Here is a 15,094-nt window from a genome sequence, read left to right as displayed (position 1 = left end):
AAGTTGTCAGCATGCTTCAGTTCAGCGCCTAGCCGAACTCGGCTAGCCGAACCGAACTAGTGTGCTCGCATACTCCCTTAAAAAAAAAAACGGCAATAGTTTGTCCATTTTGAGAAGCCATAGCCAGTATACACTTCCTCAAAATAGTCAGAATTAATCTAAGATAACTAAAGAAATCTGTCATACATTTTTACGTTTTTACCGAAGAGATCTTAGTCGCGCAATTTTACATCTAACAAAGATGTTTGGTGCAGTATTTTTCAATGAAAAGATTTACATGAAAACGACTCGTCTCTTTGAATGACAATAAAGACTTTATTGAAGAATCCCTACTGTTGACCAATCACAGACAAAGCGGCGTAGACTTCGGCTCCGAACTTCGGCTTCCCTCCAGAAAAAAATGTGTGCCCGAACAGCCGAAAGAACCCTCACCGAAGTCCAAAACAAACAAAATGTTGTCATAATATATGCACGAACTCCACCGAACTGTTTCGGCTGGGAGGCATGCGGACACCTTAACAGACTAAACCACAGTAACCTAAATGTTGTATTGTTGTTGTTTTTAAATTAACATACTTTTTTAATCATGCATTACGTAATTCAGAATCCAATTGTATGACGTGAATAAATTAAATAAACTTGAATTTGAACTAAATCACAAACACCCATAACAGCTTAGCTATACATGGCTTATGCAAACAAGTGTGTTTGAATGTTAATTAAAAAAGTTAAAATGAATTATTGTCCATACGGAGCACACCTAATAAAAAAAGGGAATGGCTTTGCATTAGAGGTTGGACCCGTTCCGAAATGGACCTGGAGCTTTCCCACCAGGACCCGATATACATACATTAATTTTTTCAATATAGAAACCCATTCCGAACAGACCCGTTCCGTATAGACCTGGTCGGATCCAGACACGGTCCGATCCGAGTGTTTGAAGCAGCAGAAAAGTCATTTTTTAAGTTACTTTATTAACCAGAGCTGATAAAGAGCGAGAGAGGTGCCGCTCTAGCAGGCGGGGAGGGGACATACTGTGAGCGAGTGACACAGGGAGCAGGGAGGGAGAGACAGCAACGAACCAACAAGCCGACTCGCACTATAGTAGACTAATAGCTGCCAAAGCTAGTTTATTTATCATCAAAAATGATTACGTAGTACCCGTCTTGACTGCATCAAACCGGGAGAAGCTAGTTAAGCTAGCTAATGTTAGCTAGCTAGGCTAATTGAGGCTGCAAGTGCATGCGCTTTCTCATTCTACAGTTGCAAATAACAACAACTCCATTAAGAATATTAAGCAGCGGCCTACCGGTTGGCTCTTGGTCATTGTAGCCTATCCTTCTCCTTTATCTTTTAATTCCGTCATTTTAATTCCATCTTCCATTGATTAGATATCGCCTAACTTTTGCCACTCACAGAGATCTATGACTGTAGCCTATTGCGGCTTTAATGACTTATGATTGGCCAACCACAACAAGCTACACGCGCCACAATCCACTCTCGTGAAGAGTAAGAGCAGCAGCATAAATTATTAAATATCTCTCTCTACTGCAGCAGTTGCGTTCGGATGTGTACGGGCCCTTTCGGACAAGTCAGTTAAAATTACACATACCCGAGACTTGTGACAATCATATCAGATCCGACCCGTGACATTATTTAGAATTCTGGATCCAGACCCGCTCGGGTCCCGGATCGGGTCTCGGGTATTCGGGTATAGGTGGATATGTGAAGACCTCTACTTTGCATCAATCAACACTAACGCCAACATGTAAATGCATACAGACGGATACGCGGCTACGTTAAGGTCAACATTCTAAAAGATGAAGCAATACCGGTAATCAAATCATCATGCAAATGAGAGATGAGGCCAGGGTTTAGATGGATCTGCGTTAAATTGTGTGTGTGTGTTAATTAAATAATTACGGAAGGCCAAGCGTTACATTACACCACATAACTCACCCAGACATCTTAATCTTGGCTGTGACACGAAATCCCAACTACTGCAATTAGTGAAAGGGGACCACAAACGTTGCCTTGGTAAAGAACCGCCTATCAAAAGCTTTACACTACACATCCGCTCACTAGGCTAATTAATGCTAATCATAGCTTTGGTGCACCACTGTGCATTCAATCTAGAAGAGGGGTACTCAACTACTATTTGATAAGGTCCGGTCTTCCTAGGTGGCAAAGGTCCGGCGTAGTAATAAACCCCCACCTCGCAACCCATACAACCCGAAACGGTTCAAACTGTTCACACCCCTCTTGTTCGCGTAGAGAAAATATTTCAGTTTTAAATCTTATTTGCTGCAATTCTACACATTTTGCCATGGGGCGGAGAGAAAATTGTGCAGTTTAAAGCTAATTTAAAAGCTAATTCTGCACCTTTTGCCATGTCTTATGTGTGTTCATATAATAATGGAGTGACTCAACAAAATAAAAAATGGGGCCCCCCAGGGGGTCGAGGCCCCTGGGAACATAATCTGGCTTTGATAACTACAGGATTTTGATAGCTGGTTACCCTAACTGACCTACCTAGCTAACATGGGCTAGTAGTTGATCAACTGGACATTTCTGACAGGTTATACAGTGCTTTCACTGTATTCATACCCCTTGACTTATTCCACATTTTCTTGTGATACGCCTGGATTCAAAATTGATTAAATAAACATTTTCTTCCCCTCACCCATCTACACACAATATCCCATCATTTTTGTACATTTATTGAAAATGAAATACAGAAATATCTAATTTACATAAGTATTCACACCCCTGAGTCAATACACATTAGAGTCACCTTTGGCAGCAATTACAGCTGTGAGTCTTTCTGGGTGAGTCTCTAAGAGTTTTGCACACCTGAATTGTACAATATTTGCACATTATTCTTAAAAAAATTCTTAATGCGCTGTCAAGTTGGTTGCTGGTCATTGCTAGACATCCATTTTCAAATCTTGCCATTGATTTTCAAGCCGATTTAAGTCAAAACTGTAACTAGGCCACTCAGGAACATTCAATGTCATCTTGGTAAGCAACTCCAGTGTATATTTGTCCTTGTGTTTTAGGTGTCTGTTTGAAAGCTGACTGAACCAGGTTTTCCTCTAGGATTTTGCCTGTGCTTAGATCTATTCCATTTATTTTTATCCTAAAAAACGCCCTAGTCCTTGCCGATGACAAGCATACCCATAAAATGATGCAGCCACCACCATGCTTGAAAATATAAAGAGTGGTACTAAGTGATGTGTTGTGTTGTGTTGGATTTGCCCCAAACATAACGCTTTGTATTCAGGACATAAAGTTAATTTTATTTTTTGCAGTTTTACTTTAGTGCCATATTGTGTTTTGGAATATTTTTATTCTGTACAGGCTTCCTTCTTTTCACTCTGTCATTTAGGTTAGCATTGTGGAGTAACTACAATGTTGTTGATCCATCCTCAGTTTTCTCCTATCACAGCCATTAAACTCTGTAACTGTTTTAAAGACACTATTGGCCTCATGGTGAAATTCCTGAGTGGTTTCCTTCCTCTCCGGCAACTGAGTTAGGAAGGATCCCTTTTTCTTTGTAGTGACTGGGTGTATTGATAAACCATTCAACGTGTAATTAATAACATCTCCATGCTCAAAGGGTTATATAATCAATGTCTGTTTTTTTATTTTTACCCATCGACCAATACGTGCCCTTCTTTGCAAGGCATTGGAAAACTTCCCTGGTCTTTGTGGTTGAATATATGTTTGATATTCACTGCTCGACTAAGAGTAGGGCTGTTGCGGTGACCGTATTACCGCCACACCGGCGGTCACGAGTCATGAAGGCAGTCAAATTCCACATTACCGTTTAGTCACAGTAATTAGGCTTCTCCAAGCTCTGATGCTGCTGATGGTCATTAGTAGCCTACCAAACTTGCTAACTGCATGGTACTCAGCATTCTATTGTCCCTCTAATAACTTTGACATTAATGCAAATGTTATCGAAAATCTAATCAAACACTTAATGAGAGCCCATGGGCTCATGTTGCGCAACATTTCTATAGGCTATGCAATTACACGAGAAAACAGCGTGATGGCCTCTATTAAAAAGAGGAGGATCTCATCAGCTTTCTATAGGCTAGGCCTACTATGTTTATTTCTCAACTTTCCTAATATTAAGCAAATATTAAGCACATTGCTTATCTTTACAACAAGAGTATAGCCTATCTGGCTGGCATGAAAATGAACCACAGGAAAAGCATCCTCCATTCGCTATTTAAGTGCAGAGATGACATTTTTTCCGCTGCCCCTGTATTGAGACAGGTGCATGAAAATGGTCCATTCTAAATCAAAATTAATTTCACACATATATTATTTACTATATGTAAAGAAAAAACTAAATCAAGAATAGTCTGATGGGTGACAATATTAGCCTATCACTTGTGAATGATATATTATCACTTGTGAATGATGCCCCAGCGTAAGGCAAGAAACAATGCCTTTTTTTTGTGCGACTTTTTCGAAATCATTGTTGCACACCGCCTAGCACATAGGCCTGTATGTTTTGATAAGGTTTGTATCACAACTAAAGTGGCCAAATAACTTCTTAAAATTAAGCACATTAATCCGCTTTACAAGGGGTGTAGAGCCTAACTGGCATACATAAGCAGCACGTGAGTTTCAAGTTTGGGGAAGATCATTTTCACCATAAAAATGCACCTTTATAATAAAAGCATTACCTGCATAATCACATTTGTGGTCACTTTTGATAATGGTGTTTTTCCCCACTAATGGAACATTTGCGCTTATAGCCTACTACCGTGTGCGCATTGCTGTACTTATAATGTGAAGAAATAGCCTAATAGTTTATCAACATTTTAAGCTAAACGTTCTGATCTGTTGCATCAGCCTCATTGCGTAAAAAGGTTTTTGGGATGCTAGAGGTTGTTTTAATTTGGGATCTATCCCACAACTGTCCAAGACTATGTTTGGAATATTTATTTCTCGCACAGAATAGAATAAGTAAACTTTTGTACTGTGGGGGATAGTAGATCGACATAGGCTAGTGCTTTTGCTGTTCCTTAGGTCTCCTCATCTTGTTGGCTGACGAAAAGTAAATGTGGACAGTTCTTCCAATATCTTCAATATGCACCTCGGAATTGGATAAGGACATATGCAATTGCGTCCCCGGTGTGTCGGTCTTCACTTGTAGACTGTGAGAAAGACCCGATCACGTGATAGAGAGCGGTGTGAGTGAGAGGTGCTTCGGAGCAGACAGTACTCAGGGGGAAGGCATGGATTTTTTTAGGGTGCATTATGGCCACACAAAGGGGATGCCGCCGGGAAATTCGAGGCATTATCAAGTGCTTCTCAAATTGTGAATGAGAGACTGATGAAGTATGTACAGCCTGCGCAAAAAACTAAGCAGAGCTCATTCCTTTCAAGCAACTTTTTTCAAATCATTAGAGTCGCATCATGACTTTTTTCTATAACTTAAATCACGTTAAACCTTCAAAACCAGATTATGAAACCAACGTTAATCATAATAAGTCTTGATCACAAATTCAGAATTGAGTACAAAAGCAGCCTTCCTGTAAACCTGACAACACAGTCACATGGATGACCATTAAGGAGTGATATACAGTGCATTCGGAAAGTATTCAGACCCCTTGACTTTTTCCACATTTTGTTACGTTACAGCCTCATTCTAAAATTGAATAAATTGTTGTTGTTTTTCATCAATCTACACACAATACCCAATAATGACAAAGCAAAAACAGGTTTTTAGAAATATTTGCAAATGTATTCAAAATAAAAAAGTATTCAGACGCTTTACTCAGTACATTGTTAAAGCACCTTTGGCAGCGATTACAGCCTCGAGTCTTCTTGGGTATGACGCTACAAGCTTGGCACACCTGTATTTGGGGAGTTTCTCCCATTCTTCTCTGCAGATCCTCTTAAGCTCTGTCAGGTTGGATGTGGAGCGTTGCTGCACAGCCATTTTCAGGTCTCACCAGAGATGTTAGATCGGGTTCAAGTCCGGGTTCTGGCTGGGCCACTAAAGGACATTCAGAGACTTGTCCCGAAGCCACTCCTGTGTTGTCTTGGCTGTGTGCTTAGGGTCGTTGTCCTGTTGGAAGGTGAACCTTCGCCCCTGTCTGAGGTCCTGAGCGCTCTGGAGCAGTTTTTCATCAAGGATCTCTATGTACTTTTTAACGTTCATCTTTCCCTCAATCCTGACTAGTCTCCCAGTCCCTGCTGCTGAAAAACATCCCCACAGCATGATGCTGCCACCACCATGCTTCACCATAGGGATGGTGCCAGGTTTCCTCCAGACGTGACACTTGGCATTGTTTCTCATGGTCTGAGAGTCTTTAGGTGCCTTTTGGCAAACTCCAAGCGGGCTGTCATGTGCCTTTTACTGAGGAGTGGCTTCAGTCTGGCCACTCTACCATAAAGGCCTGATTGGTGGAGTGCTGCAGAGACGGTTGTCCTTCTCCCCCGATTGCTCAGTTTGGCCCGGCGGCCAGCTCTAGGAAGAGTCTTGGTGGTTCCAAACTTCTTCCATTTAAGAATGATGTAGGCCACTGTGTTCTTGGGACCTTCAATGATGCAGAAATGTTTTGGTACCCTTCCCCAGATCTGTGCCTCTACACAATCCTGTCCCGGAGCTCTACGGACAAGTCCTTCGATCTCATTGCTTGGTTTTTGCTCTGACATGCACTGTCAACTGTGGGACCTTATATAGACAGGTGTGTGCCTTTCCAAATCATGTCCAATCAACTGAATTTACCACAGGTGGACTCCAATCAAGTTGTAGAAACATCTCAAGGATGATCAATGGAAACAGGATGCACCTGAGCTCAATTTCGAGTCTCATAGCAAAGGGCCTGAATACTTATGTAAATAAGGTATTTCAATTTTTTTATACACTACCGGACAAAAGTTTTAGAACAACTACTCATTCAAGGGTTTTTCTTTATTTTTACTATTTTCTACATTGTAGAATAATAGTGAAGACATCAAAACTATGAAATAACACATATGCAAAGATTTCTAAAAACCTGGTTTTTTCGCTTTGTCATTATGGTGTATTGTGTGTAGATCGATTAGATTTTTGTTTTGTTTTTATCCATTTTAAAATAAGGCTGGGAAAAAATGTGGAAAAAATCAAGGCGTCTGAATACTTTCCGAATGGCGGAAAGTATCAATTTCTGATGGCGCTAATATCACTCTTAATAACAACGCCATACTATCACTCTCACCTGTGTGTAGGCGCATGTGGACCTTCCTGCTGCCCGACGTGGAGAAGCACTTCATGCAGAACTGGCACTCGAAGGCCTTGATGCCTGTGTGCGTTTTCATGTGGGCGGTGAGGGTGCTCTTGACGGCAAAAGCGCGGAAGCACTGCTTGCACTTGAAGGGCTTCTCGTGTGTGTGGATGCGGATGTGGCGCACCAGGTCGCTGGGCTTCTTGAACTCCTTGTTGCAGTAAGGGCAGCTGTGCCACCGCACGCCGTTCTCCTCCCTGATGGAGCCTACGGGGAGGGGGGACAGAAAGGGGTGACATGGGTTGTGTTCATTAGGCACCAAATGGAAGAAAACAGACACACAGGGAGAGACTACCTGGACCTGTCCAATAAGAAACATTAATTTTCGTGTTACGTTTCGCTACATGGTGCCCTAATGGACACGACACTGGTCCCACATGAGATGAGCAGGCACAGCGTTGGGACCAAATCCACTTAAATTCCTTAAATTCAGGGGATCAATCAATTGAAACTACCAATATACAGTGGGGGAAAAAAGTATTTAGTCAGCCACCAATTGTGCAAGTTCTCCCACTTAAAAAGATGAGAGAGGCCTGTAATTTTCATCATAGGTACACGTCAACTATGACAGACAAAATGAGGAAAAAAATTCCAGAAAATCACATTGTAGGATTTTTTATGAATATATTAGCAAATTATGGTGGAAAATAAGTATTTGGTCAATAACAAAAGTTTTTCAATACTTTGTTATATACCCTTTGTTGACAATGACACAGGTCAAACGTTTTCTGTAAGTCTTCACAAGGTTTTCACACACTGTTGCTGGTATTTTGGCCCATTCCTCCATGCAGATCTCCTCTAGAGCAGTGATGTTTTGGGGCTGTCGCTGGGCATCACGGACTTTCAACTCCCTCCAAAGATTTTCTATGGGGTTGAGATCTGGAGACTGGCTAGGCCACTCCAGGACCTTGAAATGCTTCTTACGAAGCCACTCCTTCGTTGCCCGGGCGGTGTGTTTGGGATCATTGTCATGCTGAAAGACCCAGCCACGTTTCATGTTCAATGCCCTTGCTGATGGAAGGAGGTTTTCACCCAAAATCTCACGATACATGGCCCCATTCATTCTTTCCTTTACACGGATCAGTCGTCCTGGTCCCTTTGCAGAAAAACAGCCCCAAAGCATGATGTTTCCACCCCCATGCTTCAGAGTAGGTATGGTGTTCTTTGGATGCAACTCAGCATTCTTTGTCCTCCAAACACGACGAGTTGAGTTTTTACCAAAAAGTTCTATTTTGGTTTCATCTGACCATATGACATTCTCCCAATCCTCTTCTGGATCATCCAAATGCACTCTAGCAAACTTCAGACGGGCCTGGACATGTACTGGCTTAAGCAGGGGGACACGTCTGGCACTGCAGGATTTGAGTCCCTGGCGGCGTAGTGTGTTACTGATGGTAGGCTTTGTTACTTTGGTCCCAGCTCTCTGCAGGTCATTCACTAGGTCCCCCCGTGTGGTTCTGGGATTTTTGCTCACCGTTCTTGTGATCATTTTGACCCCACAGGGTGAGATCTTGCGTGGAGCCCCAGATCGAGGGAGATTATCAGTGGTCTTGTATGTCTTCCATTTCCTAATAATTGCTCCCACAGTTGATTTCTTCAAACCAAGCTGCTTACCTATTGCAGATTCAGTCTTCCCAGCCTGGTGCAGGTCTACAATTTTGTTTCTGGTGTCCTTTGACAGCTCTTTGGTCTTGGTCATAGTGGAGTTTGGAGTGTGACTGTTTGAGGTTGTGGACAGGTGTCTTTTATACTGATAACAAGTTCAAACAGGTGCCATTAATACAGGTAACGAGTGGAGGACAGAGGAGCCTCTTAAAGAAGAAGTTACAAGTCTGTGAGAGCCAGAAATCTTGCTTGTTTGTAGGTGACCAAATACTTATTTTCCACCATAATTTGCAAATAAATTCATTAAAAATCCTACAATGTAATTTTTTGGATTTTTTTTTTCTCAATTTGTCTGTCATAGTTGACGTGTACCTATGATGAAAATGACAGGCCTCTCTCATATTTTTAAGTGGGAGAACTTGCACAATTGGTGGCTGACTAAATACTTTTTTTCCCCACTGTATGCAATATACCTGTTTATTGTCAATGGACATTTCACAAGTTAGTAAATTTATGGAGTTGACTAAGACCTGGTTTCATACACAAGCACACTTGGACATTATTTGGGGTATGCCCTACCTGGCATCTGTACAGGTTTTTTGAAGATACTTCTTTTCTCCTTCTTGGTGGTTTTGTCCTGGCCTGGTAACTTCTTACTGTCAGGTAGAGCCCCCCCGGTGGCATGGCTCTGAGTCTGTCTGGCCACTCCGTTGGTCTGGGACTGAACCACACTCAACCCACTGTTCTCCAGGGCTTGCTGTGTGTGCGTGTGGGGGTACAGGGGTGACAAGGTATAACAAAAACTGTGACTAATACTATGTATAAATCTTTCTATCCATAGTATTGGGCATTACTGTGCTTTATGCCTTGATCACATGATTAGAGCTAGGCTACATGACACTAGGGAATAATACCGGTAACCGGGATCCCAGTGCAGTCCTGGGACCTCTCGTCACATTTCCCCAAGAAAATCTATGACAATGGAAATTACAACATTTCCCCTCCAATGTCACACTAATGCAATTCCACAAAATACACATGCGCAGCAGCAGATAGGTAACAAATAAAATAGCACATTATCCAAACAGGTTGTCACATGGAAGCCTTTAGCCTAGCCTATTTACTTCACACAAAGTCACCATAAATTCAAAGCACACGCATAATTGCCTCTGCCGGAATGCACACGAGACACGAATGCAGTTTAGAGTTCTCATCAGAAGCAGAACTGAAAATTCGATCCCGGTCCGGCCCAAGCCTGGTGAGCTGAAGCCCGAGCCCAGGCCTGGTCCGACATCACATAAATGAAATGAGCCTGAAACTGATTCCCATTCAAAACCAAGATAAAGTCACTATGCCAGGGTTCTCACAAAATAAGATTGTCGCTGTGCCACATTGCCAGTTTGGCTGCTCCACTATGTAAAGATTTCACAGCAAGTGAAACTGATATTTAGTAATGATAGAGTAACTTTCGATCGCCAATGACATTGTTGTGAATTGCGAAATCATGTTCCTCAATTAATTCAGCGCATTTCAACAGTAGGCATAGGCTATCTCGACACAGAGCACGCACAGAGTGCACCCCGAGTAGGCTATAGCGTTGTCGAATCATACAAACTTTGTAACGGCAGTCAAACAAAAGTCAAATGAGCAAAGTTGCTAAACTTGCTAGATAACCTCCAACGAATGAATTTGGCTAAATCTTATTGATGATTATACAGATCGCAGATCAGCTCATGAATAACGGGGAGTTGAAGAGAGGAAATTGTATAAATATCAAGGTATCCTAACGGGGACCATCTCTGTTTAAAAATAAAATATTATTATCTACTCTCACACCGTTTGTTGATCACACATTCTCTACCGAAGATCTCATATGGGCAGCAATACGAGACAACAGGAGTCAGGATTTTGGGTTTCAGTGGGATTGGGACGATGGGAAAATAGCCTAGGCTCTATATGGTGGTTCTCAGTAGCTCAGCTGGTAGAGCACAGCGCTTGTAACGCCAAGGTAGTGGGTTCGATCCCCGGGACCACCCATACACAAAAAAAAATGTATGCACGCATGACTGTAAGTCGCTTTGGATAAAAGCGTCTGCTAAATGGCATATTATTTTTATTATTATATAACGCTACTACGTAAGGCAATAGATAACTAATACACTTGATTTAAGCTACATTAATGCATGCTAAATGTTTCTGATAAATGAGCTACCACTTCCACTTGTCCAGCCAGAGATCAATTAACCAAATATACAGAGAATCTGTGAAACAAAATCACATTGATTGATTATGAGACAAGTCACAGGCTTTTAGTCAGGAGTAGGACAGGCTACTACGCGAGTGAAGGGCAAAATCCACTTGTATAACATGGCTAGCAAAATGTTCTGATCAGCTAATATATGAGCAAACTAGAATAAAGATGATCATTAGCACTTACCTCAACTTAGCTAACATTTCCCCCAGCTTAATTGTTACCAAATATCCAAACGGAGATTCAGTGAAAACAAAAATCCCCCACGCTGTGATGGTGCTGTCCCAATCAAAACGGGGCTGAAATGATAATCTAGGTGACCACACGACTATTGGTTTAAATTAGTATAACGGTTGGATATGACTTTGGGAGTTTTAGTCTAAGCAACAATTTGATACCTGCCTTCAATTGCATACTTTATTCCAAAATTTTCATAATTCAGTTGATCATAACTAAGGTGGGTTTTCCCCTCTCTGCGCTTTTTCAAGGCCCAATGGCTGTTTCCCCGTCTCCTCACTCCACTGCCACCCACCTCTGCTGCGTTGTTCTCAACACAACTAAAATTCAGAGAAATTAGGAAATTTTGCCGGTCCTCACCTGTAAAAATGCTATTTTACGCTTAGGGGTTAGGTTTAAGGTTAGGGTTACAATTAGGGTTAGAATTAGGGTTAGGGGTTAAGGTTAGGGTAAGGGTTAGGTTTAGGGTTAGGGAAAATAGGATTTTGAATGGGAATCAATTGTTGGTCCCCAAAAAGTCCTCACAAGTATAGTAAGACAGCTGTGTGTGTGTGTGTGTGTGTGTGTGTGTGTGTGTGTGTGTGTGTGTGTGTGTGTGTGTGTATGCGTGCGTTCGTGTGTCTGTGCGTACGTTTACGCGCATGCGTGCATTCCTGAATGTGTTATGCTTCCCACCTGTAGGATGTCCTGGTTGATGGCCGTCTCCATGGTGATGGTCTGTTCTTGGGGCTGTGACTGGGTCCCCTCCCCTGTCACCTGCTCAGACAGCTCTAGGAGCTGCTGGATCACGTCAGTCACCACCTCACTGCCCTCTGACCCCGCCACGCCCTGACCCGACTCCTCCACCTCCTATGGGACAGCGGGGGAGGGTGTGAAGGTGGAGAGAATGAGAGGAGAAAAGGGAATACAGAGAATGGCAGAGGTGAGCTGACCTGAGCAGCGTAGAGCATTTTCTATCTTATTTTGTGTTTTGGAGGGCATCATAGGTTAGCGAAAAATTTGGGGGGAAGCCTAGTGTACCTGAACACCTGATTTCAAGGTTCCATTTAATTACAAAAACACGATGACATAATATTGAGACCCACTCTGAAATAATCACATAAAACCTGCATGTAGTCGTAGAGCTACAGTGTGTGTGTGTGTGTGTGTGTGTGTGTGTGTGTGTGATCACTCAGCATCAAGCTAGCTGCAGCGTGAGACAACAAACTGAATGCAGAGGTCAGAAACCGAATCAGGAGAAACTTATAGAAGTTCACATCACCTGCATCTGCATGCACTCCCTCACCTGTGTGTTGGCCGATTCCTCTATGAGCAAGATGTGCATCTTGCTGATGTGGGCATTGAGACTGCCTAGCTTTTTGAACACACAGCTACAGTCCATGCACGGGAACAGTGGTACTCCCGTAAGCTGAAGAGACACACACACAGACAGGAAACAAAGTCAGTATACAGACAACTGTGATTATCAATTTATATTAATGAGCTGTTAAAGGCCTAAATGCTTTCATTGGATATGATACCTTTGGGAATTAGCAGAAGGCTACATTCTTTGTAGATTTTTATATTAATAAGAAATTATTTTACATCAGGTAAAAATAATACTGTCCAGATACTGTTTTAATACTGTTTTATTACCCTAAAAATCATAGACAGTGTGGTCAGAAATTGTGGACACCCTTGACAAAGATGAGGAAAAATGACTGTATAAAATAAGTAATTTCAAATACTGAGCTATATTGTATGCTAAAAAAACGGAAAATTATATTATTTTATACTAATACAATTGCTCAGAGAAAGAGATTTTGATTAACAAGTAATACTTATTTTTCTCAAAAACATAAGGGTCAAAATAATTTGTATAAATAAAAGTAGTCAAAAATGTAGTATTTGGTCCCATATTCCTAGGACGCAATGACTACATCAAGCTTGTGGCTCTACAAACTTGTTAGATGCATTTGCAGTTTGTTTCGGTTGTGTTTCAGATTATTGTGTCCAATATATTTTTTTTAGTATTTTTTATTATAAATGTATTGTAAAGAATCTAATATGTTTCTAAACACTTCTAATTTAATGTGGATGCTACCATGATTACGAATAATCCTGAATGAATTGTTAATAATGATGAATGAGAAAGTTATAGATGCAGAAATATCATACCATGTCATTATAATGTAATACCAACTAACATATACACTGAGTGTACAAAACATTAGGAACACCTTCCTAATATTGAGTTGCACCCATTTTGCCCTCAGAACAGCCTCAATTCGTCGGGGCATGGACTCTACAAGGTGTCGAAAGCGTTTCACAGGGATGCTGGCCCATGTTGAATCCAATGCTTCTCAAAGTTGTGTCAAGTTAGCTGGATGTCCTTTGGGTGGGTTCTTGATACACACGGGAAACTGTTGAGCGTGAAAATAACTGCAACGCTGCTGGGTTTGACACTCAAACCGTTGCGCCTGGCACCTACTACCATACCCCATTCAAAGGCATTGAAATATTTTGCTCTGCCCATTCACCCTCTGAATGGCACACATCCACAATCCATGTCTCAATTGTCTCAAGGCTTAAAAATCCTTCTTTAACCTCTCTTCTCCCCTTCATCTACACTGATTGAAGTGGATTTAACAAGCAACAATAAGGGATCATAGCTTTCACCTGGATTCACCTGGTAAGTCTATGCCATGGAAAGAGCTGGTGTTCCTAATGTTTTGTACACTCAGTGTATACATTATACATATTTTACCTTCAGCCAAGACAGATATTACAAATATCCATCTTCTGATTATTTTAAAGGGCAATCTAATAAAAGGCAGCGATTAGGAGGATAGAGAACAATTACCTGAACTTTCCGGAAACTTTGGGGTAATCTAAAAACAGTCCCACTTCCCTGTCCATATTCCAGATGCATCTGCTTATGAAATGTATTCCCAATCACATCAGACTTTAATATATTCATAAAGTCTGTTCATAAAGCCGAGGTCCTTACTGCCAGAGTAGGTTGAAGGACACTAGTGAGAATCACATGCATTATTCAAAAACATTGAATAGCTGCGGTTTGGGGCAGATTCAATCAACTCACCTCATCACTGCCAGTTAGCACTGACGGACAAAAACATGCTATGGACGCTCTTTAGTGTCTCTTCCCAATTTGTTAGAACCATTTTTTTATTTGAGGGGCTCTGTAAAAAATGTTTGGTTGATAGAATTATCACATGTATTGTTGTGAGGGGTGGGGAAAATTGAAAGGCTAGCTGATTGAGTTGGCCACTCAATAAAAAGGACGAAGCCTCACATTTGCATGTCCTCATTTGCACAGATGTAAGTAATGGTGACTAGTGGACACAAACCCGATGAAAGTGGCACTCAGGTCCAGAAGAGCATACAGCTGCCTATAAACACCAACTCCTCGACTGCCATCATCACACTGAATAACCCAGAGACTACTTTTCATTTACATTTACATTTTAGTCATTTAGCAGACGCTCTTATCCAGAGCGACTTACAGGAGCAATTAGGGTTAAGTGCCTTGCTCAAGGGCACATCGACAGATTTTTCACCTAGTCGGCTCGGGGATTAGAACCAGCGACCTTTCGGTTACTGGCACAACGCTCTTACCCACTAAGCTACCTGCCACCGTAAGTTTAGGCTCATTATTTTCCCATTGAACCTCAAATATGTGAAAATATCACATTAGATGTGTGAAATG

At 41.6% G+C, this 15,094-nt stretch overlaps 1 protein-coding gene across 1 annotated transcript in view; it reads right to left on the bottom strand.

The window, feature by feature from the left end:
- The window catches only part of LOC311140566 (zinc finger protein 236-like), a 77,301-nt gene that overhangs the window by 46,308 nt on the left and 15,899 nt on the right, over window positions 1–15,094 (bottom strand). Inside the window, exons 7-10 of the mRNA XM_084175682.1 lie at window positions 12,671–12,793; window positions 12,061–12,234; window positions 9,477–9,654; window positions 7,227–7,499 (exon numbers count right to left, since the gene is read on the bottom strand). Coding sequence (XP_084031808.1) covers window positions 7,227–7,499; window positions 9,477–9,654; window positions 12,061–12,234; window positions 12,671–12,793 — 748 coding nt within the window. The remainder of the gene's footprint in view (window positions 1–7,226; window positions 7,500–9,476; window positions 9,655–12,060; window positions 12,235–12,670; window positions 12,794–15,094) is intronic.

The sequence above is a fragment of the Coregonus lavaretus genome (assembly GCF_964263955.1).
Source record: "Coregonus lavaretus genome assembly, chromosome: 13".
In the NCBI taxonomy this organism is placed as follows: Eukaryota; Metazoa; Chordata; class Actinopteri; order Salmoniformes; family Salmonidae; genus Coregonus; species Coregonus lavaretus.
The sequence above is the reverse complement of the archived record's forward strand: the minus strand, read 5'-3'. Positions and strand labels throughout refer to the sequence as shown.